This window comes from Nanorana parkeri, unplaced genomic scaffold (genome assembly GCF_000935625.1).
Source record: "Nanorana parkeri isolate BGI_ZX_2015 unplaced genomic scaffold, ASM93562v1 scaffold818, whole genome shotgun sequence".
NCBI lineage: Eukaryota > Metazoa > Chordata > Amphibia > Anura > Dicroglossidae > Nanorana > Nanorana parkeri.
This window is the reverse complement of record NW_017307086.1, coordinates 697,827-723,961: the sequence shown is the minus strand read 5'-3', so window position 1 is coordinate 723,961 and position 26,135 is coordinate 697,827. Positions and strand designations below refer to the sequence as shown.

Sequence of the window (26,135 nt, the reverse complement as noted above, 5' to 3'; positions counted from 1 at the left end):
TGGGCTGGGGCTGGCATGCTCTTCCCATGTACCTGAAGTCCCAGTATTTCTGAAGGTGCTATTACCGCAGTGTGATGGATTTTAAAGGAAAGGTAATCAAGAAACCTTCAGAATTATATAGGCACCCAGTGAGTAGGTCCAGCCAACGTAACAAAACTTTTATCTTAAGCACTTCATTTTTGGACTTCCTATTAGCTTGAACAAGTCTGCCCATTCTTCTCTGACCTCATTAACAAGGGGTTTTGTCCCATAAAACATCTGCTTTCTGGATGTTTTTGACATAATTCTCTGTGAAGTACAGAGACTTTAATGCCTGGCAGTCTCAGGAGATCTGCAAAAGTATCCCCCCCATGGCATTTTTCCTATTTTGTTGCATATTCACCTTGGAATTAAGAGAGATTTTTGGGGGGTTGTATCATTTGATTTACACAACATGCCTACCACTTTGAAGATGCAAAATATCTTTTATTGCGATACAAAACAAGATATAAATTAAAAAAAACAGAAAACTTACTTGAGCGTGCAGAACTATTCACCCCCCCGGCCCCCCCTAAACTCAATACTTTGTAGAGCCACCCTTTGCAGCACTTACAGCTGCAAATGTCTTGGGCTATATGTCTATAAGCTTGGCACATCTACCCATTGGGATTTTTGCCCATTCTTCAAGGCACAACTGCTCCAGCTCCCTCAAGTTGGATGGGTTTCGCTGGTGTACAGCAAGTTATGCCACAGATTCTCGATTAGATTGAGGTCTTTGACTAGGCCATTCCAAGACATTTAAGTGTTTCCCCTTAAATCACTCGAGTGTTGTGTTAGCAGTATGCTTAGGGTCGTTGTCCTGCTGGAAGGTGAATCTCCATCCCACTCTCAAATCTCTGGCAGACTGAAAAAGAGGTTTCCCTCAAAATTTCCCTGCATTTAGCGCCACCCATCATTCCTTCAATTCTGACCAGTTTGACAGTCCCTGCCGATGAAAAATATCTCTGCGGGGATGGTGTTTTTGGGGTATTGAGAGGTCTTGGGTTTGCGCCAGACATAGCATTTTCCTTGAAGGCCAAAAAGCTAAATTTTTTGTCTCATCTGACCGGAGTACCTTCTTCCATATGTTTGGAGAGTCTCCCACATGCCTTTTGGTGAACAGCAAACGTATTTGCTTATTTTTTCTGACCATTCTTCCATGAAAGCCAGCTCTGTGGAGTGTATGGCTTAAGTGGTCCTATGGACAGATACTCCAATCTCCGCTGTGGAGCTTTGCAGCTCCCTAAGGGTCATCTTTGGTCTCTTTGTTGGCTCTCTAATTAATGCTCTTGGTCCGCGAGTTTTGGTGGGCAGCCTTCTCTTCGCAGGTTTGTTGTAGAGCCATATTCTTTCTATTTTATAATAATGGATTAAATGGTGCTCCGTGGGATGTTTAGTTTAACATATTTTTTTTTATAACCCAACCCTGATCTGTACTTCTCCATAACTTTGTCCCTGACCTGTTTGGAGAGCTCCTTGGTCTTCATGGTGCCGTTTCCTTGGTGGTGCCCCTGACTCTGGGGCCCTTCAGAACAGGTGTATATACTGAGATCATGTGACACTTAGATTGCACACCGGTGGTCTTTATTGAACTAAATATGTGACTTCTGAAGGCAATTGTTTGCACCAGATCTTATGTAGGGGCTTCATAACAAACGTTTCCATTTTTTATACTTTTTAAAGTAATTTAAGTTATTTTCTTGATTTCACTTCACCATTTTGGACTACTTTGTGTATGTCCATTACATGTAATGCAAATAAAAATCCATTATCATTCCAGGTGGTAATGCAACAAAATAGGAAAACGGGGGAGAATACTTTTGCAAGCCACTGTATTTGGCCAAACAACATTACAAACTCTTGACCATGTCTTTATGCTTTGTGTATTGAATAGATTCACCATTTGGCTCTGTTTATTAGCAGTTGTAACTTATAACATTGCCACAAGTGTAGACATAAGAAATAGGGACAAAGTTGACAGTATTACCTTCTATCTCTTTGCTGTTCACTCTGTGCAGTAGTTCTGGAAGCTGCAAAATAAAAATCACTAAATTTAAAATATTACATATGTACAGATTTTCCTATTGAAACATACTCAAGTGTAGTATACATGTAAAGTATCATATTCACATAAATGAATACATAAATAATAATAAAAATAAAAATAGCTATAAGAGGTATAACAAATATACGTAAAACGTACAGGAGAAGAAAAACAAACATACTCTTGCTTTGCCACATATATCAGCTGGTTTTATAGAGTAAAATGCACAATGCTTTTGTTGAACTGATGTATGAAAAGCTGCTATGGGTTACCTATTCTTTACACAGCCTGTGATAAGAGCAGAAAAGCAAATACTGCAGCAAACAATGAAATGCAAAAAAAATGTTGTGAAAACTGACCGACTGCAGTGGGCTGAACAAGGAAAAATGCTCGATTCCACCATCCATGCGGAATTTCCCTTGTCGGGCTATTGCATTCTCATAGCAGTGAGTCAGAATACCTGAACAGTCCCTGTTCGGCCAATAATTTTTGGACCATCCGCTTTGGAGGGGTGCCGACTGGGCTACACACTGGTCAAATTTCATATAAGTCAGCAGGCCTCCAGTGTATGGCCAGCTTAGCACACACTAATGCTAGCCATACATGGTTTAAATTTCTGCTAAATCAGCCTAAATTCAAGTCGTCGGTGGCTCTGTCGGCACCAGCTAGTTCGACAAACTCAAAGGAAGTGGGTTTGTGCACTCAATCGTCAAGGCAAACGCAAGCCCTGTTAGGAGGGTCCATAGTTTATACTACACTTGCATATTTAAAATACATGTTCTATGAAGCCAGATTACCTGGTACCAGGTAATATACCAGATTACCTGGTATGTGCCTAACAAATGACAACCGTAGAAGCAATTATCTGTCGTAACTGAACTTCATTCAACACCGCCCGGGTTATACGATAAAGCCAAAGTGAGGCGACTAGAGACTGCAGTCATTTCAGCCTAATTTGGTCAAATCAGTAAAAGGAGAAATCTGGCTGATTGTATTATAGGTTAGTGAACCTTCCCATGTATTAAACGTATGCAAGTAATGCAATAACCAAACCATAGAACTCCTGATGCAACATTTCCATAACAAGTTAAAGCACATGGGAATGCAAGCTTCCTAGCAGACAATTTACGTACAGTGAATTTTCAGAAGTGCAGTAAGAGGGTGTAGTCAGGCAAAGATTTTGTCACTCTATAATAAGTGCACTCTGTTAGACAATCCGAGCAAACTACAGACATGTGGCTAAAGTTATGACTAGACTTTAAGGGTGCTTACTCATTGCGTTTTGCCAAAAACTTCTCTGTTATTGTGCTCAAATAGAAAGGTTCTTCAGACACTTTTCAGAAGCGGTTTCAGCAATAAAACAACTTCCAGGTAAGTGTAAAAAACTGTGGAGATGTAAAAGATAAGTGCACTTATGATACCTCCCAACTGTCCCTCATTTGGAACCAAACCTCGGTCCCTCTTTCCTGCTCAGTTGTCCCTCTTTTTGGCCTGATGTACAGATCTCTATGAAAAGGTTCACAATTCTGGGTTTGGCCGATCATTTTTGGCTTATAAATTCTTAATGGTCGGCATAGCTGAGGGTGTGGCAGGGTATGTCCATTTCCTAAATACATTGTGCCGCAAGGTGTCCCCCTTTCTCATGTTAGAAAGTTGGGAGGTATGACATCTTTTCCTTCCCGCCCCCTGGGGTTTGACCGTAACATACCTACTTTTGTCGAAGAACACCTTGGAAAAGTGTGGGGTGTACCATACTTGCATCCAGTCAGCTGTAATCCCTGTTGTATTCTGACAGCAGTGGGTGCCAATGTCAGAATACAAAGAACACAGCAAGAGATTCGTCCATGCACACCGTTAGCATGGATGGAGGAATCTATCAGACTTCTTGAGCGAATTAAATCCTAATAGTAAATATTATTTTTGTTTGGGAAACTCCATTTATTCCAATCTCAAGTGTTAAAATCAAAGGAAATTTCTGAACATTTGTCAAGTCTCGCATGGCATTATGGAATGTCCTGATGAGATTTTTCGTATGAACATTCATACGACAATTTACCAGTTTATGGCCAGCTTGGGGTACACCTGTCCTTTAGGTAAATATAACGATATCAAAAAATGTCATTTCAAAAGAGATACGTACTTCAGTAACAGTAGGTATCTGATGGGCTAAGGCAGCCACTGGCTACAGGTCAGTGAAAGGAGAAAACTAATAGAAAAGTAGTTGTTATAAGTTCGCTTACGGTCCTCATGTTCATTTATATTTTTTTTACATTGGAGCCTTCAAAGCATTGCAACTGTGTTCAGTGGATCGGGGGCGCAATGCATAGGCTCCTGCATTCTGTTTCTCCAGCCCCGAGTCTGTACGGATGTATGGACCATTAGTTATGGCACTGGAGGAAGTATTCAATGGACTACAAATACAGAGCAACATGAAACATGGTCAGAAAGGTGGATTTAGCTTTTAATATACTTGTGTCATTGTTGCAACTGCTAAAGCATACAAATCCTGATGCCACATTTCCATAGGAAACTAAACCTTATTCGCCCATGCCACCATTGTCTGTTCTGTTCCTGCCCAGCTTGTGGTGTTCTTGTTACATGCTCTATATTATAAAGTAAATGAAAACAGAATGAATGGGAACCTCGAGTAAATGGCTGCAGCAGGCAAGCAGGTCATTGTGTCGTTCTGGATAATGGCTTTTTAAGTATTCGAGAGTTTTCCTGTCCTGGTAACCACACAGTAAAGTAAGGGTGGTTCTCCACAGTGGGGGCACAAACTGCAATAAAACTGGCAGAGGTTCTAAAACTTCCTCAATGTATCTAAAGCTAGTTATACCTCTGATAGGCATTTGGGTAGGATGATCATTTTAGTATAGCTCCAAACTTTCCGAGACAAGAAAGTCAGACAACTTTTGACAAAAAGTTTGTAGTCAAAAGGACATGCCCCTGCCACAACTCCATATACATAGATAATGAAGAATGCGTGTGCAAAAAATGATCAGTTAAAGCAACATTTGCATTTTCTCACCACTTCTGTTTCTTTTTAATACCTGACCAAAAGCAGATGCAATAATTAGGAGGCTGTGTAAAAAGTTTAGGCCTCATTCACAGTGACATACATGAATTTATTTGCATTTACAGGACATTCCTAAAAGCATATACGTAAATGCATGTATACATTTTTTATTGGTATACTTCAAACTGTGCATTTAACTTTGTTCAGTTTCACTGCCTTTAGACAACATAGAATTCTGTTCATACAGGGGAAGATTCAATACTCTGAACACCTCTAAACGCAGGTAAATGCTTGTAAACAGGTACATTTAAATACAGGAGAAGTGATCTGGGAAGCATAAAGTTAGGTTATACTTCCCAGATAATTTCACTTGTGTTTCAGTAAATCAAAAGAAGGAAGCTAGTGTGAATGTAGCCTTAGTGTAGTAAAACACTTTTGGTAGATATATAGATTAGAGAAGTCTGTACATCAGACCAAAAAGAGGGACATATGAGGAGGAAAGAGAGACGGTGAGAAAAAAAGGACAGTCCTTCCAAATAAGGGACAGTTGGGAGCTATGATTTTGGATGGATCAGAACTCCAAAAGTGAAGATTTGCTGTGTCATAGGGAACATCTAGAAAATATTACTGTCCCTAAGCAGTGTCCTGAAAAATGTGTCTTGGCTTGAATTCCTCCTGAAAAATAGCAGAACACTTCCTGGAGAGTACCTAGGAACTGCTGTGCTATAGCCTCATAGCTGTGTATCTGCAGTGTGAGATCTTAGGCACTGCGGCCTACTGTGCTACTAACATGAGGAAGCAAAGCCTACCTCTGCCAAGATGGCCACTTTTACACAGAGACACAGTGCAGAACAAGGCATGTATTAAGGAAAGATCAGCTGCTGGGAGCCAACAGGTAATAATGATGAGTAGACCTTTGCCCTCTGCCATTTTTTAGGCCTAGCTTCTAGAATTTAATTTCTCCTTAAAGTGACTCACTTCCAAAAAGATTAAACAAAAAAGAGACTGGATAACAAATCCATTCTTGCCTGTCCCACTGCCCATGCTGCTGAACTTCACTCTCTATCACTGTCTTCTGGGTGTGTCGGATGCCTGGGTCACTGCTGTGCACCCTTCTGCTGGCCCCTACAATGTTACTGTATCCTGTAGGAGGGACATAGGGACTGGCGAATGAATCCACCGCACGCAGAGGGGGACTAGACATCCGACTCTTTGAAGAGAAGATCCTTTAAACAGTAGTAGCTGAAGTTCAGTAGAACGAGAAGTGGGACCATGTTTGTCACAGGCCCTTTATTGTTGAACTTCCGTTTACGGAAGTGTCAGAGTCACTTTAATAAGTATGAATTTTTGAAATAAAGGAGCAAAAATAGCCCCTAGTATGGCCAATATGTTCAGAGAGATCTCAGATCCCAGCGTGAGTTATGTACTCAGAAGTCATACCATCCAAAAATGCAACAATATAAAAAACGCACATAAATCTATTGCTAAAACAGACAGATGCAGTGCAATAAGCAAAAATGAAAGCACTTACTTCTTTTAATGACAGCTCGTATTGATGACAAAGGTCCTTGTCTGAAAAAGAGGCTTGCATTAGTTACTCGACACGGAACAAAACAACTTGGAACAAAAAGCACAAAAGCTAACTTGGTTCCTGCAAGCATTCCATCATTCTAGAAAGGAAAGTATCTCAAGCCAGTTTACTATGTTTATGCCAGCACTGTAAAATAATCTCCCGATCCAACGCTGGTTCAGCCCTCTGAAATGGAAACCAGAGTCTAGAGAGAGAATCAGTCGTGTAACAAATAAAAAGCACTATTCGTACTCTTAATTGGATGACTGTTGCATTGCTTATTGAGAAGACAAAGCAATGAATACACAGAGATGAAAGAACCACACTTGCATTTCCCTTCCTCGGGCTGCCTTGATGAGAACTTAGTCTCTCTGCTACAAGGGGAAGCACTTGGAGAATGAGCTAGCCGTTTATCTGTAAGAGAACTTCAGCTCAAGCCTCCAGATGACTGTTCCCATGAGATTCATACAAGATTAAAAACACAAACACATCCATTTAACAAGCACAGCACAAGCCGTTTTCAATAGGCCAAAAGGCTGTCACGTACACAGCTGATACTTTTGTGAAGAAGAAGGACTCGAAAGTTGAATTTACTGTTTTTCCAGATAGTAAATACACCTTATATTTCCACAAGCACTTAACGTGATGTTAAAGTCAAAAGGTTTTTAAGCTATTTCTAATGCTGATGAAATCACTTACAATGGATTAGAGCTGCAGCTAACGATTATTTTCAAAATCAATTAGTTAGCCGATTATTAAGTTCGATTAATCGGTTAATCGGATAAAAAATTAAAAAATAAAATACATTTTAAAAAATGGCTTCAGTGATGGGTTTTTTTTTTTTAAATTTCGGTGATTTTTCCTTAATATAGTAAAAAAATAAAAACCCCAGTGGTGAATAAATACCACCAAAAGAAAGCTCTATCTGTCCCCAAAAAAGGGTATAAAATTCATTTCAGTGCAGCGCTGCATGACGCAATAAATGTCAGTCAAAGTACCGCAGCGCTGAATACTGAAAAATGGCCTGGATGGGAAGGGGGTTTAACACCGCGGATGTCAACTGGTTAAGGGCCAGTTCATACCACAAACTCCGCGTTCCAGTACGTTCGGCCTCTGGAACGCAAGCCGGCCGGCTCCCTGCGTGCAGGGGCAGGAGGGGGTGTGGTGGTGCATTGAAGTCAATGGCACCACAACCACGCACGCAGTGCATTTGCCCGAAAACTGGAACGCAGGCACATTAGTGTCTGTGTTCCGGTCCAGTTCGTTCTGCAAAAATAGTGCTTGCATGAGCACGGGCCCCGATATCCTGTTTTTGGGTGGCTCGTTTCTCTTGCAGGCACCTATGGAGCCACCCTTCAGTGTGTGTCTCCACAAACACGGCAAGGCAAGCAACTCCCCTCCTCCCTCTCCCCAGCTAGTAGATAGATGCTGCAGACTGCTCGGTCCATTGTGATTTTGAACTCAACAGCAAGTTCAGGAACTGCGTTCATGGAAAACCTCTCATGAACGAAATCTGTAACCTGCCATTGCTGACCTTGCTAGTTGCCTGAACATAATGTTGAGAGATAAGAAATCTACTTTTGCCACAACTTATCTGCTGCAGCATGCATGTTATGGGTCTGATTTAGAAAACGGGACTTTCAAAAAAAGAATGAAAAGCTCAGTTTAAAAGCAAAGACCTTTGATAGTAATAAAAATAACTGGGATGTTTAGGCAGTCATAAAAACATTCCACAACTAGGGATTCAAGTGTTTGTATAGCTTTTGTTTTGGTTGGAGTAGGGAAGTGTTAGAACCCCAGTTGGAGAGATTTCCCCTCTCTAATTGCCTGAGTAACCACTGTCACTGAGACAGGAAGTATTAGGAAATCCAAAATCTAAGGCTGCATTCACATGGGGACTTTGCTGCATGCTGGGACTCCTTCGGCAAGAATCCCAGGTGTCCCCGTTCAGATACAGCTGCTGTGCCGTTCAAGTTAATGACAGGGTGACAGTGGCCGCATCGATTAGCGGCAGTCTGCATGATACGATTACATGCTGTTTGGGATAGATGATTGTTCCTAGACACATGTATACTGTGTCCAGGAAAATCATCTATCCAGTACCACAAGATTTGACATAGTTTTGTCCAGTTAGTTGGTCGCGGCAGGGCCTCACACACCTCAAACTTTGGCCACTGTACTCGGCTAAAGTTAGGGCAATGTATGATCAGCTTTACAGTTGTTAGCAGGAATTCTTCCAATGGGGACACTTGTTCTGATAACTGTCTAAGAGGAGATTTCCTCTCACTTCCTGTTGTGTCCTCAGGAATGGAAGTGAACAGAAATCTCCCCAAGAGGAAAATAAACAGGCATGGGTATTCTACTTCACTACACAATCCAAAAAAAGGCTTTGACTATAAATATATGTGGGTTCTCTTGACAGCTGACCCACTAATACCTGCCTTTCCCATGCTACCCCACACATCTTTTCTTTTGTCAGAGCCTTCAGTCTAGTCACTGTGTAAGTGCCACATTAACCTGTGCTAGAGCTACTGCCTTCCTCCAACTTGACAGTGTTGGGGCTTTGAAATGAAGCCCGAGAAATGCACCCTTGGAGTAAGAGGTGAAGGTCGCATGGTAACCCATACTTGAAAGTATGAGGTATTTCTGAGGGCTTCAAAAGATGAACAGAGCAGTGGGGGAGCCCGGCGAAGATCAGCGGAGGATTGATAAACATGTTATAACACTAGCTGTGATAAAAGATATAATGAACACAAACTGCCCATGGTAAAATAAAACACAATCACAATGGATTCGGCCAAATATACAATCAGAGATGACACTAAAATGAAGGCCATAATCTGAAGGGTGACAAAAGTTTGACACTGATGGAAGTGTGTATAGCAGGCCTCTGCTGCCAGTCCAATGATAGTAAAATGTAAGTAAATTTAAGCGACGTTTCGGAAATTTTGACATTTTCTGTTTGCCTGAAGGGACCACTAGGTTCCGCAACATCGTTTTGAGATGTTACACTACCATAGTCAATAAAGAGATTGACTTGGCATCGCTTTGGAGTGCAAGCGACTTTCTACTTGAAATTTGTATATGATCTGCGGAAGCATCTGCTGTCACTGCCGCCCCCACCCTGCTTTTGGGCTTTTCTGGTCAGGAGTGCGATGGGATATACTTCATTCAATGATAGAGCCTGGTGCCAATAGACCTAATAATAATAACAACATCCACCAAGTGCCAGGAAAGAGTTAATAGCAGCTTATAGGACCAAAACACAACTGTATTGGAATGGCCATACTTTGCAGCCCTTTCTGTGCAGATAACACTCTTAGCTTGTAGCAACACTGTTTGACTTCTCCTCCACTGATATGTAGTGAAATGGAAAGCAACCCCAAAAGGAAATCTAGTGGTTTTGTACATATTTATAGAAAAGCATGTCAAGTCACTACTGTTTTCCCACGCTATGATGGTGCATGCAGCAGGCCTCACAAGAGGAACATTCAGTGCTCTATACATGGGCTGATTAAGTTTATTTAGTTCCAATTTGCGGATAATTCTGTACAAGGGGAAACACACCCCTTCCCCAAAAGACATTACTTTACATGAAACATGTATTACTTGATAATGGACAGATGCTCGGCCACATCAGGAAACAATTTAATATCCATGGGGCTCCAGTAGACACTGCTAGCCGAGGCTTGTTAGAGGAGGAAGTGAATTGTCAGTTTGGAACATCTTTAATTACTGTTGACTCCCCCTCCCGATAAGCCAGGACCACAGTTGTCTGTGGGTCACCTATTTGCACAAGCTATATATTATGGTCACATGATACAGTATTCTCCCTTTTCTGTGCAGTAAAGATCATACAGTTTTGGTTTTGTTATTTCTAAGCTTGCTGCAGGTACCCTTATAATCTGTCAGTAATTCACAATCTGCTCACAATCTGCTCATAAAAAAACACGCTCACAAAAAACACGTGCAAGACGCGTGTAATAGGTGTCGCTTAGGTGTGAATGCAGCCTTATCCTAATGGTCTAAATACTCTAATATTGTATTGTGAAATTGTAGTGTAATCAGCAGTAAGTTAAAATTGTGTCTCTCTGTAAAGCATCATTAATACACACTACAGCCTTGATTATTCTCATAAACCTCATCCAAAGCAATCTGTATTGATAACGGATGGGGTGGAAAGTCTGGTCACATGATGGCCACGTCCATGTGGTCACCCAACAATAGTGATGAGGCTGGGCTTGGTGCAAACCCAGTAGGCCTGAGTTCTCCCAAGCCCCCTCAAACTCTGAATGCCAAGCCCTCCTTCTGAGGCAATCAGTTGCGGGGAGGCACATTCTCCACACCACAGCTTTACATCACAAAGGGGCAGGGAATGCCCATGCCGCAACCGCTGCCACTAATTCGGTGGGCGGAGGAGGTGGTAGTCAGAGTTTTGAGTGGGTTTGGGTGAACTAAGGTGAACTGAGTTCACACCTAGTCCAGCCTCACCTCTACTAAACACCACACAGTACAGCTGCTTTAAGCACACTGGCTTTTGGGATTCGTTCAGCTCTTGCAAGCACCCCCATCTGGCTTTTCTTTACGCAGATGGACTGGGTGGGAGGAAATCACTGCTAGGGCCTGATGGCTTTTGAAAGCTAAGGATTCTTTCAGCTTAGCCATAAACCAACAATCTTTCAAATGCCACATTTTTTTGTTAAAAAAACAAACTAAATTGACAGCTTAATTTACTAAAATTGGGAAGAAGAAACTAACATCACTAGAATGGAAAAATATTGACACAGAAAGCGTGTAAAATGTGATTTTTACAGCCATTTCGAAATTAAACAAAAGCCCACAAAGAGCATTGTCACAGTGAGATAATGGGGGAATTTGCAATAAGCGTGATACAAGCATAACAGAATGTTTGCATTCCTCACATGTGTTCTCAATTATTTTATGTTGAACAAATTGTCAACATGTGCAAATCATTCTCGAAAGTAGCCAAACCACACCCAACACTCCAGCCCCTAGAAACAACAGAACTGCTCTGTAAGTTATACTCAAGACCAGTTATTTCGACTAAATCACAAAACTATGTGACAAATATCACATATCTTTGTCTAATAATAAAAAAAAAAGACCTCTCCAGGCCCACTAGGCAAGGCCGTCTCAACAACAGCCCATCAGGGCACTGTATACACATCCTGTATTATGATAATGTTTCCAACAAGGCACGGAAGGAGGCAAAATGAAAGCTTGTACACATATGTGCCTTGTATTTGTCTATTCTTTTGTTCTCTATGCAAAAAATAGATCCGCAGGCCCCATGGCCAATGGTCTGAATTCAGAACAGAAGTGTTGGCCATAATGCAAATTAAGGACCAGTCAGGTACTTGAGGTAGAATTACATCTGTTGCCCAAATGAAAAGACCAGCAATGAGTGCAGTTCCATTTGGAGGGGGCACTAAGGAAAATGGCACATGACTTCTAGTCGTAGATTGACACATGCATTAAAAACACACTGTACACACAAAAAGCTGAAGAAACACAAATATTCCAAAAAGCAAAGCATTTAAAAATATAACTCGTACTAAAGCTCCAGTCAAGCATGGAGAATAAGGGTATAAAACTAGAAATCATGGCTTAGTAGCTACAAACTGTACATGTAGTTCTTTATATGCTGATGACCAGATGCAAGAACTATTCTCCTGATTTTCGCCCTTTGACTCCCCTCTTTCAAAATGTAATGTATAACTATGGGAGAGATGAAAAAGGTCATAATCCAGGGGAACATTTGTGATGAAATTCATCTACATGTCTAATATTAATATTTGTGGTCTAGCTACGACTATCATATTCAAGCTGCCTAATAGGAAGATGTCCATTAATTTATATCTGTTGTATCTCTAATCTAATCTCTGCACACAAAATTGTTTATAAATCTGTAAATTTAGATATAAATGGTTTGTTTGTTTTTGTGGCCTTATGAAAATGTTATGAATGGTGCTTTTGGACTCTGTCTAAACACAGCAAGCACAAACCAGCTGGATACCACGTCTGTTTGTAATACATTTATGAGAAAGTAAAACATTTAGCATGGATGGGTCTCATTAAATGGCCCTAGGAAGGAATGCAATTGTGAAACTCGGTAAAAAGTGTCAGCCTAGAATAGTAGAGAAATGACATCTGGCCACAGAGGACTAAAATACACTTGGTCCTTCCGAACTGGCGATGGAAACATGTGATGATGTTACACAAACTGATGAACTCCCCTCTACAGGTAGCACATGCAGGGATTGTTTCTTATAAAAAAACAAAAAACCCCCCACTATGGTATGTCTGTGCGAATAAAGACAAAATGTATGTTCTTAAAAGGAGAACTATGAGGTGAGTGCTTTTCAATCACCTCATAGTTCTAGCCGACCTGTGACAATGAGACTGTCACAGGTCGGCTCAGTAGATCGGGAGGTGAGGGAACACATAACAGCGTTCGCTCACCTCTCGATCCTGTCACAGCCCTCTGCCGTGACAGGGGAGGGGCTGGATTCCCCTCTCCCCGCTCCGATCCGCCAGCGCTGACTGGCGGATCGGACGGGGGAGGGTACAGCTGGCTCTGCCTCTAGATAGGCAGAGCCAGCTGTCACTCACACAGCTGGGCGGATCCCGGCACAATTGTCGGTATCCGCTTCAGCTGCGGCGTTCCAGTATACCGCGAGCAGTAGCTCGCAGTATACTGTGGAGTCTCAGTATACCGCAAGCTGTAACTGAGCTGAGGGTGACGGGAGGACGCTAGTTTGTGTCCTCCCGTTACCCTAAGGAGAACTATGGGGAAAAGCCTTAACCCCATAGTTCTCCTTTAATTTCATTTTCTTTGCACATCAAATGTATTGTCATTTTGGCCAGTAGGTGGAGCTGAGGAGCATCTTAGCAGGTCGAATGCATTGTCATGTAGTACTGCATTATGGCCTCTAGATGGACCTGAGGAGGCATGCTGACTTTAGTTCCACCTTACCTTAAGAGACAATGCACTCTACTCAGAGACATGGCTCCCATTCAAGTCTTTGGGGGTTTATTGTGCAGGCACGGCCAACACTGAAGAATCTGGCCCAGGAGGAGGTCACAAAGCAGAGAAGGCTGCGATTGTCAAGTTAAAGTAAGTAAGTAAGTAAGCAGGTGGGTGGCGGGGGGGTCTTAGTCTAGGTTAGGAGGGGTAGGGAGGATAGACCAGGGTACTGTTTACTAAAGGTAAAACACACTGGTTCTCTTCTCTACACATGAACAGTATCTGCAACATGGCAACATGTACACCTGTATGTCCTAACTAAAAGATGCCCCACACTATAGAAATGCTCATTACTTAAAAGGTCCCACCACCCTAACATAATCAGATGACTGAATATTTTTAAAAGTTTCTTTATTTATTATACAAAATTAAAACTGAATTCCAGCCGCAACTTTTATTTAAGTGGTTGAGGGTTATACCAAAGACACCCCATTAAACTATGACACAGTGGGTGTCACAGGGACAGGTATTGAAGGACGTTCTCCCTAATAACCGGTTTCCAAACCTTCCACACCTCTACTCAAATATAACTGTTTTAGATGGAATTGGCCTTTACATCCAATGAACATCTTTTGTGCAAAGTAAGTTTCGAGACAAAGTCATGTTATCCTCAGTATTACTGGCACAAGAAGTCACTAAGAACATCCACACACAAAAAAAACTTACCCAGGAAATCGGTGCTCTGGTTTATTTCTTTCTGGGCGTTCTGTATAAAAGAAAAGAAAGGGAAAAAAGTTACCAACAAAAGGTTTAATTTTATAGACACGATGAGTTACATGAGCACATATGGCAAGCATAGGAGGCGGTAAATGATTTTTCTGTGCCGTTCTCTCTTTTCACATCATTTAAAAGTTGTAAAACATTGAAATAATTACAAACCTTTCTATGCATATACAGATAACAAATAATGGATGGTCATTGTAAAGTAGAAAATAGTCAATGACTCAGATGTAAACTATTTAAAAAAAAAAATATTTTACAGATCAAGACTCGATAGCCTATGATGTAATGTTCTTCAACGCAATTAATTCACAAGAAATTGAGTTTTATGGGATGTATCATCACATAAGAAAACCAGTTAACCAGAACCAAAGTTAAAACAGAATGATTGTCATGATTTCATATTGACCAACATTTTCCGAGAATAAAAAAAAGGTACAGAAAAGCTAGCCCAGACCACAGAATAAAAGCTAGAAGCTTATTACTTGACATGATTATGTACCCCCTAAGACGTTTCCTAATTTTGCAGTGTTAGAATCAGGAAAGGATTTGATTGGTATCCCCATTTTGGTGGTATTGGTATTTCCATTTGATTTACACAACATACTAAACACTTTGAAAGTCAATATTTTAAATTTTAATACCATATTAAAAGCCCAATTGAACATTCTGCATATACAGTAATGTGTTGCCAAATGTTGAATGTACTGTAGAAATGTAGAAATGTTGATGCACTTGCACCCTAGGCTCTCCTGTTGTCCATGAGCGTCAAACATCGCTTTTTCATTCCCACTTCCATTCACCTTGATTCATTGTTACTCCCTGGTCATTTCCCATCCACACAGCCTGAGCCAGTCAGTTGCGCTACTTCCTTCCTTCCTCCTTTCATCTCCTGTGGTCCAGCACACCCCATTAAGAGCTGCACATAGCGCTTGCAGCATTTATTAGATTAAAAAAAGAACAACAAGAGGCATATTTATTACTGTATATAGAGCCTTGAGTATCTAGTAATACATTAAGGGGATTCAATTGGGCTTTAATGAAAGAAAAATTGCTCCTACTAAGTACTAAGTAGATCCAACTTGGCTGCAGTTACATTGGATTATGGTTTTACCAGATTTGCACACTTAATTCCACCAAAGCAGAGCAGAGCTGTGGGAGGGACCCAGCTCCACCCACTACAGGCTGACTGCAGAAAACTACAGGAGGGGGTGGATACAAGATCAGTCACCCTGCACAAGGTGAGAGAGAGCAACAGCGACCTGTCTTTATTACAGGAAGCTCCTGCACAGAGTCAAAGTTTCACACTGGTTTACTGCATAGATCTGGAAGAAATACTCACAGCACACCAAGATTAAAGAATACACATGACTCTTGTATTTAGATAGTATTTGCTTATCCTGGAGTTTAGCTTTAAAAAAAATATGTACATAAATGGTGCTCTGGGGGATGTTGGTGAGATATTTTTATGACCCAATCCTGCTGGTGACTGTCCAAAACATGATCATGATGTTACTTCTCTAGATATGTTCACGAATAAAGGTGCCCATACACTTTACAACCCTCGCAAGACTTTTGTCTTGCGAGGGTTGTAAAGTAATAAAAAAAAACGTACGATCTGCCCATCTTGGACAGGCAGATCGTACTTGCGATCATCGCAAGCCCGCCCCCCTGAGGGGCGGGCTTCTGATGACGGCAATGCTGAACGGGCAGTGTGCGCACACCGGCCCGTTCGGGAGTTATCTCCCGAGCACTGTTCAAACCAGCCGAAAATCGTACGATTCTCGGCTGGTTTTCCAACATGCTCGAAATACAAAAGTCGTGCGACCGCACAGTAGAAACGGTCAAGCAAAACAAATGACAAAACGCACTCAACAATTTGGTGAGACAAGTTGTTTTACATGCTGACTTGTGAGTGTGCCATGATGCCTTTCTACTGTTTACTGTTTAAAGCCCATTTCGTGTGCACCTTACTGTATAGTTGGTGACAAATTGTTGAGTGTGTTTGTCGTTTGTTTTGCTTGACTGATTTGGTGCAGTGATGCATGGGGGTTCACAGCTTGGGATGTGCGGGATCCCTTGTGTGTTCCTGTGCCTTTAAGGAGGTTGGGCTTCCTCCTCACAAACCTTCACCCAATTTGATATCTTCTGCCCCCATGTGCTCCAAGATGGAGACTCTCATAGTTTAGAGTTAGGACCGCACTATAAGAGGTGCCTTGGCGCGGCTGTGCGGCTTTCACATTTTCTGCAGAAGGTGTATCCAAACCTCTGTTATTATCCTTAGTGGTGAGACAAGTTGTTTTACATGCTGACTTGTGAGTGTGCCATGATGCCTTTCTACTGCGTACAGTAGAAACGGTCGCACGCCTTCCATACACTGCACAATTGTACGATCGCGGGATTTCCTGCGATTCTCGTACGAGAATCGTGCAGTGTATGGGCACCTTAAGAGTCTTCTACTTCTGAAAAAAATCTGAAGGTAATCAGTTCCACAGCAATCGGAGTGACTTCATTACTACCGACTATTTTGTGTAGATCAGTGCAATAAAATTCTAATGAAATCCATTTTAATTCCATATTGTAACATTACAAAAATCCACGAAGATGAAATATTTATGCAACACACTGTAAGTGTCTGGAGCATGGCCGTATGTTTTGCCTCAAATTTGAGTAGAAATGGGGGAGGACAAGCGTAATAAATTTGTTACAATTACCTTCATGTCAACTCCATTCTAGTTAACCTGCTTTAAAAACGTGACTCTGCTACTTGTTCTGCCTGGCATGCTTCTAGTCCCTGCATTCTACTCTGCAACACCCTGGGGCATCTGGAAATCCCCACAAAGTTCTATGGGGCTTGCTGGGTCACTTCAAAGCAAGTGCAAGATCTGACACACGCCAGCCAGGAAGTTGTGGAAGCCAAGCTTTTAATGAATATAAGGGAACCTTTTACTTGCCAAAAGATCTGTAATTCTGTGTAGCCAGTTTTGTGATCCAGGAAACCCTGCCAGACAACAAAGCCAAATGCTTAACCTTTGCAGCAATGCAGCTTGGTCAACAACCCTGGTCAAAATACACCCTCAGCCTGTTGACTGGACAATGAAGGAGAAACAGCACATTGATGATGACATCCTCTGTAGCATATTTGAATTTTATCACAGCGCACCGCCCATCACATTCGCGTTGTGGTGACAATGGGAAAACAATTGTTTTCTATGTGTTCTTGCCGTGACCTGCATTGATCTGGTGTGGTAAAATGCACTGTAGTACGTGTGGACAGGCCCTTAAATCATTCTTAATTATTACATAAATATACTAATCAGTGTTTTTATTTCTGCCTGGAGTTCAGCTTGAGGCCCCTTTTACACAGGCTGATCAGGAGGGGATCCGGGCTTGGATTCCCTCCTGATTGGAGCAGTACGGCTTGGATGTCACTGTTAAAACATCCATGTCTGTCCAGTTTATTCCTTCAGCTTGCAATGGAGGAAAGAACTGGATCTGCCTGACCCCATGTCAGTCTATGGGTAATCGGATGTAAACAGACACGTGTTAGATTACCCCCGACCTGGCATGATCAGGTTGGCTAAATGGATCTCCGATTTGTTTGTTTTTCCAGACCTGGCTGGAAGAGGGTTATGGGCATCTGTTTACACATGGCTGCCCATAGACTAGCATTGGGCATCGGATCGGGTCCACTTGACAAACTGACAGGCAGACTAGATCACACCGCCCGTGTGAAAGGGCCTTACTGAAGCCATAATACTACAAACGTCTTGTTGTCCATACTATAAGAAAGTCTTCTTAAATGCCTGGGAGGCCTGAATCCTGAGGCGCCCTTATCTGCTAATGACACCTAGCACTGGTGAAAGGTGGCATCCTGCATCTCACTACTGGCCAGTAAAGCTGTCCAATACAGAGATGGGCCAAAATAAAAGTGCAAGAGAAACAATAGGGAAGGTCAGCTTTCAGAACTACTACAAAAAGGTAATATTTGCATATTGGAACACCTTCTAAAAAGGTATATGCAGGCACCTACCTGTACGTGCCTGCATTGTATTCCCGACTTCAGTTTTAATACAGAAATGACAGATTTAATTTAAAATGTATTTCCACTTTTGCAGCCAAATTGGGGGAACAGCTACTTTATATTTGTTACATGCTCCCATTTACAAAGCATAACTTTAAACATATATAAACATTGCTGATTACCTCTTTTTAGTTGCATAGAAATCCTACCTAGCTTTCCCCTTCATGTAATGTTGAGGAGGGGGCTGGGGAGTTATGTTTACCATAAATAATCCTGTCTGTATTGTGCTGGCAAATCTTAGCAGTCGTAAACCAGATGCGCACTCTGAGGGCTAGTTCACACCAAGCGTTCAGGTCCAGAGCATGTAAAAAAAAACTGCAGCAAGCCCTATTTTTCCTGCTCTGGAACACATCAAAAATGCACGCAAACGCCCTGGAACGCACTGAAAGTCCATTGTTGGCTAAAAAAAAAGTTTATTTATTTTTTACAAAAACGGCCTTGAACGCATCAAAAACGCGGCACAACCCACTGCACTGAAACTCATGCAGATCTGGTCTGCATTTGGTGTGAACAAGCCCTGAGGGTTAAAGATCTCAAGGCTTGGGTGGTACACTGGTGGTTAATGCACTTAAAATGTCCCTCAACGTGTCCCCTAACTGCACATTGCAAGCTATTCTAAACAATAAAGGCTGCCTATAGAGTCCTGTGCTGTGTGAATGGGAACAGATAAACACATGCTGCGGAAATAAATGAATAAAGGGGCTATAGGAATAGGGAATCCCTTCATCTAACTACCATACAAAACAAACTGTCAGGCTGGATTTTTCCTAGAAATACCCTTTATTATCATGAACTATGGCTATATAAATACTATATTAGCCTATATAGCCAACTACTGAGAAGTACACTACACCTAACACACATAAATGAATGCATAAGTGTTTGGTTATTAGGACTTTATGAGTTTCCATGTGTTACTAGCTCGCATGTACAAAACCCATCTAGCAATCTGCCTTGCTAGCATGCTGACTAGTTTCATCTCAATGTTAACTCGGGAGAGCATTTTGCTGGCACGAGACCCATACATCGCACCATTGGCTGGATTAAAGGAAACAAAAGCTGAAGTCCAGAACAAAGAGACAGATGAACTGATCTGCAGGGATCTCAATGAGAAGCTACAGTGGCATTAGGACGCAGAGGCCACTCGTATTTGTTGCTGCAGAACAAACTGCACACAACTTGGGTTTTCCACAGTGGGCTGCAATACCTCCAATGAGAACCAATGCAATGTCATACAAATAACACAGTTCCTGAACATCAATGAGTCCTGTAAACCTGCACTGCATTTTGCAGATCTATTCAGACGTAACTGTAAAATATTGGCATCAAATTGTTCTCTTTGAATAGCTTAGGTGCAGGATGTTATTCCATGTGAGGGGATATGTAGAGCAATGTGCTACCCTACCGGTGGATAGGTCACTACATGCGAGTCTGGGTTCCCCGTGATGTTGTTTAGGGTACAGGTCAGCATTAAATCTGTGGTTTCTTTTAGCAACTACTGCTTTATATACATTCCATTATCATGAGACTAGTTACAGTTTATCCAATTTACATTTTTCGGCTAATGTGTTATGAAGTTTTATTAAAGCTCACCCAATCCAAACATTTTTGGGTGGAATCAGAGAAAACAGCTATCATATTCATCTGACCAGGATTGAAAACCTTGTCTGACTGACTATCCCCTCTATGAAAACTGGAGAGAGTCTGAATGTGCATCTCTAGTCAATCATCTTTAGGCTTCTTTCACATGGGTACCTCTCAGTTCCAATCAACAGGAGACCCGTGCACCCGTGTTTTTGCAATTTGTGATGGAGGAAATAACTTAAAAATTACCCATGTTAGGTCTATGGGGAGTCGGATATAAGCGGACATTACGATCAAGTCCGCCAAAAGTGAACTTTTCCAGACCTGGACAGAATTGGGGGTAATCGGATGCATACAGATTTAAGTCCGTTTAGATCTTGTTGCCCATAGACTAACATTGGACCTCCGATCAGATCCGCCCGAAAAACTAACAGGTGGACCTAATCCGACCACCCATCTGAAAAGAAACCTTAAGGGACCGTTCACAACAGTTGCAGTGCGTTCCGGCCCAATTCTGGCCAGAACGCACTGCCTCGCATTGCTGCGGCCGGCTCACTTTTTAGTGGGGCAGGAGGGGGCGTGGCGGGCCATTGAAGTGAATGGCACCATAGCAAGCACTATTTTGATCGCACCGGACCGCAGGCACAATGCCTTGCGATCCCGTGCGGGCGATCACATTGCGCCCGGAGGGCGTGGCTACGGTGCCATTCACTTATGTGGCCCTCCACGCCCCACTAAAAAGTGAGCCGGCCGCAATGCGAGGCAGTGCGTTCTGGCCAGAATCGGGCCGGAGCGCACTGCAACTTCTGTGAAGGGGCCCTAGATCTACCACAACAATGTAGCAGAAACCCTACCTAAACAATACACTCAATTTGTATCTCTAGTCTAGTAGGCTCTCATACTTCATGATTGTTGGTCAATCCAAGAGAAGATTGTGCAATGAAATTTCAAACCGTATGGTAAGTTTAAAAGTACCTGTTTAGGATGCTTATGCAATCTGCCTCCCTTGACGGTTTACAGGTCACCATTACTGTGGTTCATTGGTAATAACACTGAAATATGTCCCACATTTCAACAAAGATTGGAGACCATTGGCATAGGGGAAGCTTTTAAAAGCGGATGTTTATACTGACTTCTGGTCACAGTCTGTCTCTAAATATGACAAAGGAATAGCAGATTCCCTACATTTTACTGGAGTGCAGAAGCAGATTGCATACTTCAGGTAAAACCCTCTATTTTTCTTTAAATCATAAAAATTTACTCTTGTCCATATATCCTGCTACCCATCTGATAACTAAAGTTCCTTTTTATAAAAAATAATTCCTTTCTTTTCACCACTACATTTTTCTCAAAATTTTGGGACATCAAAAGGGAAGCTAAAACGATGAAACATATGTCAAAAAAAGCTAAAAAGTCAACCCAACGCAATTAAAAAATGCCACCTTGGAGGAAACTTCCTCTCTAGCACCCCCCGCCCCCATCCCAGAAATAATAGGCAAGTCCCAGTTTAGGGTCATATTGATTATTGAGAGAATTATGACAAAAAAAAAGAAGAATGGAGATTCTTCAAAATAAGGTTAGAAAAAATGTAATTGGATTATTTTATTGAACGGATATATATATTTATATCTATATAGATATATAAAAATATGTATATGCAGTAAATGCCCAGAACAGCTATAAATGGACAGAATGGTCATTGATGCTACTTTAGTACAAAAAGTGGTGTAGCAGTTTCGAGTTTTATAAATGAGCCACTCGGGTAGTTGCCAATGCTGTCTCCCGTCAATGGTTCTGTGAGAAAGGTGCTCCACAAAATTGTGCTTCTGAGATTTAGGGTTTACAAGGGACACCGTCACAATGGGACTCTGGCTGGCACTCTAATGAATGATACGGTTTAGTATTAGTTGGAGGATAGCACACTAGCTTTCTTATAAACGCTACCTGCTAGGCCAGGGTTTATCCACCAAAGATCCTCTGGAACAGGGCTGGAATCCCAGAAGCCAGGTAGCCATTGTGCATTAAACTTTTGAGGTTTACTTTAGTTCTTGTCAATAAAAAAATCCTGCTGGCTACTGGTTTGGACAGTCTGGCTCTTGAATTCTATATGAATGTGTCCACCCCTGCTCTAGGGCCACTAGAAATGTCAATTTTCCTCCTTTCTTTAGGCTTATACAACAGTTTAGTGTCGCTAAGGCTGGGCACACACCTTACAACCATCGCAAGACTTTTGTCTTGCGATGGTTGTAAGGTAATTAAAAAAACTTACGATCTGGCTATCTTGGACAGGCAGATCGTACTTGCGATGATCGCAAGCCGTGCCCCACCGAGGGGCGGGCTTCCGATGACCGCAATGCCGAACGGGCAGTGTGCGCTTTATCTTACGAACATGCTACACACCGTGCAACATGTTCGTAAGTTAAAAGTCATGCGACCTTACAGTAGTAGAGGTCGCACGGCTTCCACACACCTTACGATAATCGTACGATCACGGGATTTCCCACGATTATCGTGAGGTGTGTGGGCACCTTAACACTACCATCCAACAATATTTCAGTTTCCTGTTGTCAAATTATTCAAGGCGTATTTATGACTGGTATTAATCAATGCTGAGGTTTTTGGCCAAGTGCAGCCCTAGAAGGAACATGAAGCAGCATTTTCTCTAGAAAAGGGAAGTATTTCTGCCCTATTCATTACTCTTATATTCTTTATCCCAGCAAGACCTTTAACATGGCTTTGAAGTATACCTATCCCAAATGCTTAAATAAAACATGTGGTAGCACATGCTCCTGCAATGTGGAATCCACAAGCTCTTCTATTCAATTCAATTCTTACGCTACTCAATGGTCACCCATTCCTGTACAATGATGAGTTGAACTACAAACAGGCATGCTAAATGCACAGTGTGCTGGTACATTCCACCCTAGTCACTGCAGTAAAACTGTGATGGTTTGCCCCTCTTCATCTCTACAAAAAACTCAATACAAACAACCTACAAGGTGTGTACAGCGTAGGGAGAAATTGTATTTTGTTGTAAATCCAGTTGTAAATGCAGTCCACCATTACTTTTGAGCTCTACAAAACTTAGTATTACCTGTTATTTTTCTGCTCTACTTTAAAGCAACATCAAACCTTCAGGGTTTTCATTTTTTATTAATGGGGGCCAGACTTGCTATAAAAAAATATGTTTGTTGTTTGTTTCGTTTTTTTAATGTCCTTGTGCTCAAGTGGTATCTGGACCGCTAGGCTACCCCACTTACGGGTGCCTCCATCAGCTAGCCGACTTCTGTGGAGGCACCCGCATGTGCACGGTCACGGCCGTGCCCGCACCTAACTGTGTGCATCCACAAAGACACACACAGTGTGCGGTGGGCCACACCGGCACCCTGCAGTCACAGCTTGACTGACGGCAGAAAGATCCTTTGGCTCCTCTGCCCTCAGTACCCTCCTCCACAACCAGAAAGTTCGGGGAAACCCATGCATCTTCCCAGTCGCTGTAGAGGAGACGAGAGGCTGCAGGTAAGTGTGGCGGGGACGGGATGTTAGGAGAGTGCTGGGTGTTTTTTGCCTTAATGCACAGAATGCAATAAGGCAAAAAACACCCAGCCTTAATACTACTTAAGTGATCCTGTTTGCCCAGGGTCACATGTATAGAGCTACATACCTGCTAAAAGGAAGGGTCACTAAACTTGCTTTGTTGCTCACCGGCTGCTGCAGGTATATGACAGGGTCAAATACAGGAGCGTCCTTAGCATCCTAGGCCGGTCTGTGTGTGTGTGTGTGTGGGGGGGCTATTTGGTGGTACACATTACCCATGGTGGTATTGGGGGAGTGTTGGTGCCACACTTTACTGCCCAGTTCACCGTCGTCACTGATTGCCAGGAGCTGGATGGGACGCATGTGACCCAATGAGATGCCACCTGAGGCAACCACCTCAGTCTGCCTCATTATAGGGACAGTCCTGGTCAAATACCTATTTTCCCCCACTGCATACTGTAGTTCCTCCCATGCTACAGTGAAATATAAGCCAGCAGGGAAACTCACAGTGTGCGGCAAAGGAGCATGTATTCTAAACACCCAGAAGCATAGAATATATGGAGGGGCCAGTGAGTAGCCAAGAGGCAGCACTTCGAGAAACAGACCACTGGAAAGATAAGTATAGTGACTCTTCTTTTAGCAGGTTTGTAGTTCTATACAAGTGACCCTGTCCTGATAGGATCCCTTCAACATTTTATTACAAATTCTGATTTTCACTGGAGATGTTTCACAGCTAGTAAAAGCGCACACAGCATATGGTCATCATTAGAAACTTAAAAGATAAGAGCTGGGGATAGGCCGAGAACAGTTTGGGTTAACCTTCCCCTGATCTGTTCTACAGTACATCTCTGGGTTTTGTCAGGATACCTTCCAAACTGTTCACAAAAGCATTTCTTGCCTCTCCACTGACCGAGGGAAGACCTACATTTAGGAACAAAATAAAGTGCTGACAAAGCAACCTTACGCAGCTGTATCCTCAGCAACAGGTCAAACTCATACTTGAGCCACAACTTTAAAAATAGAGGAGGGAAAACAGAAAACCACAAAAAGAAAAAAAAAGAAGAGCAGCTTATTCCATGAATCATTGTTGGCAAGGTTCCGCGACAGGAAGGGGGGAGTCAGGCAGGTCTATGCAGCATCTGGAAATGTACTGTATAAATACCTTATAATTTATAGGAAACACTGCACATTAACCTTTCATGCTCAACTGGGTTCTGATGGGTACAACAGTTTTACGCATTGCCCTAAGTGACCTAAAGAGCCCCCCTATTTTTATTCTTCTAGAGCTGGTCATACACAGGCAGATCGTCTGTCTTTAATCACAAATCATCCAATCATTCTACCATCAACCGGGACAACTGCATCTTCCTCCTTCATTTGGGAACAAATACACATATAGGTCTCAGTTACAAAACGAAAAGTATTGTGCATTTTAAGTGAACACAATGTTTTTTTTATGACTTTTAGATTTTTACAAGCTTGCCTTTATTTTTGTTATTCTCTGAAATACGGAGATATGTAAAATTCTCAGCCAGAAGAAGGTCTCTCTGGCTCCGTGCAATCCCCCAGTCTCTGTTAGCTGTTGAGGTAACATATTTTCCACATAGAGAGTGCATTGTTTTTAATGAGTCAGACAACGCATGGACTTGCAGAATAGGAAGGAGCAATAAAGCACAATTATTGAGGAGCACTGCAAAGGAAGCAGAGCCTGTGTATGTACATATATCAATTCAAATTATACAAGGGAAAAAGGCTTTTTAAACTTTATAATATAGCAGGGGTGGACAAGTTATAATGAAATGTAGGAGCCAGTAGGACATCTAGAGCAAGCCTCAAAAGGTTCCTGGCACCAGCTTTAGTTTTTAAGGAGCATTGGCGACCTGGATTTGTCCAGCCCTGTAATAAAATGATAACATTTCTTACAAAAAGCAGATGTCTAAAATGCGCATAAAGAAAAATGAAAAAGACTGTATAGTCCTTTTAAATGTTTACTTGCTCACTGAGACTACAGTTTATAATCTTGTTTACTGTTCTGGGCATCTGCGGTTACCTTATGAAGGTTCCTATCACTTCCAGTAACAAGTCTGTTTGCATTCTCTCTGTTTACATGTGCAAAACCAGTAGCAAACAACTGATAAAAGTGACTCACAGATAGCTTTCCTATACTGTTTGAAGATAAAAGTAGTATAGAAGTAGTATAACGACATAAACAAGCAAGCAAACCAGAAGTAAGGAATGAAAATCCTTTCCCTACTGCGGTAGTCACATCTTACCAAGATCCAGAGAAGGAAACTGTAGTTTTGTCCATAGCTGTAAGCATTGCTTCTGAGTAGTGCACCGCTTAAGTTACCAAGTGGACTTCAGACACATAGCTAAGCCCGGTGTAAAGTGGCGTGTGTGTGTTGTTAGAGAACGAGCCAGACATGTAATGAACGAGCAGCATCTAGAAGAGAGACAGAGAGGCGGAGGACTGGAGGGATGGGTCCTGTGTGTTTGTGCATTTATAACTGGAAA

At 42.0% G+C, this 26,135-nt stretch overlaps 1 protein-coding gene across 1 annotated transcript in view; it reads right to left on the bottom strand.

Annotated features, from left to right (window-relative positions):
* SH3D19 (SH3 domain containing 19) overlaps positions 1 to 26,135 on the bottom strand; it is a 77,804-nt gene that overhangs the window by 26,712 nt on the left and 24,957 nt on the right. Inside the window, exons 2-4 of the mRNA XM_018565150.1 lie at positions 14,363 to 14,402; positions 6,610 to 6,650; positions 2,006 to 2,048 (exon numbers count right to left, since the gene is read on the bottom strand). Coding sequence (XP_018420652.1) covers positions 2,006 to 2,048; positions 6,610 to 6,650; positions 14,363 to 14,402 — 124 coding nt within the window. The remainder of the gene's footprint in view (positions 1 to 2,005; positions 2,049 to 6,609; positions 6,651 to 14,362; positions 14,403 to 26,135) is intronic.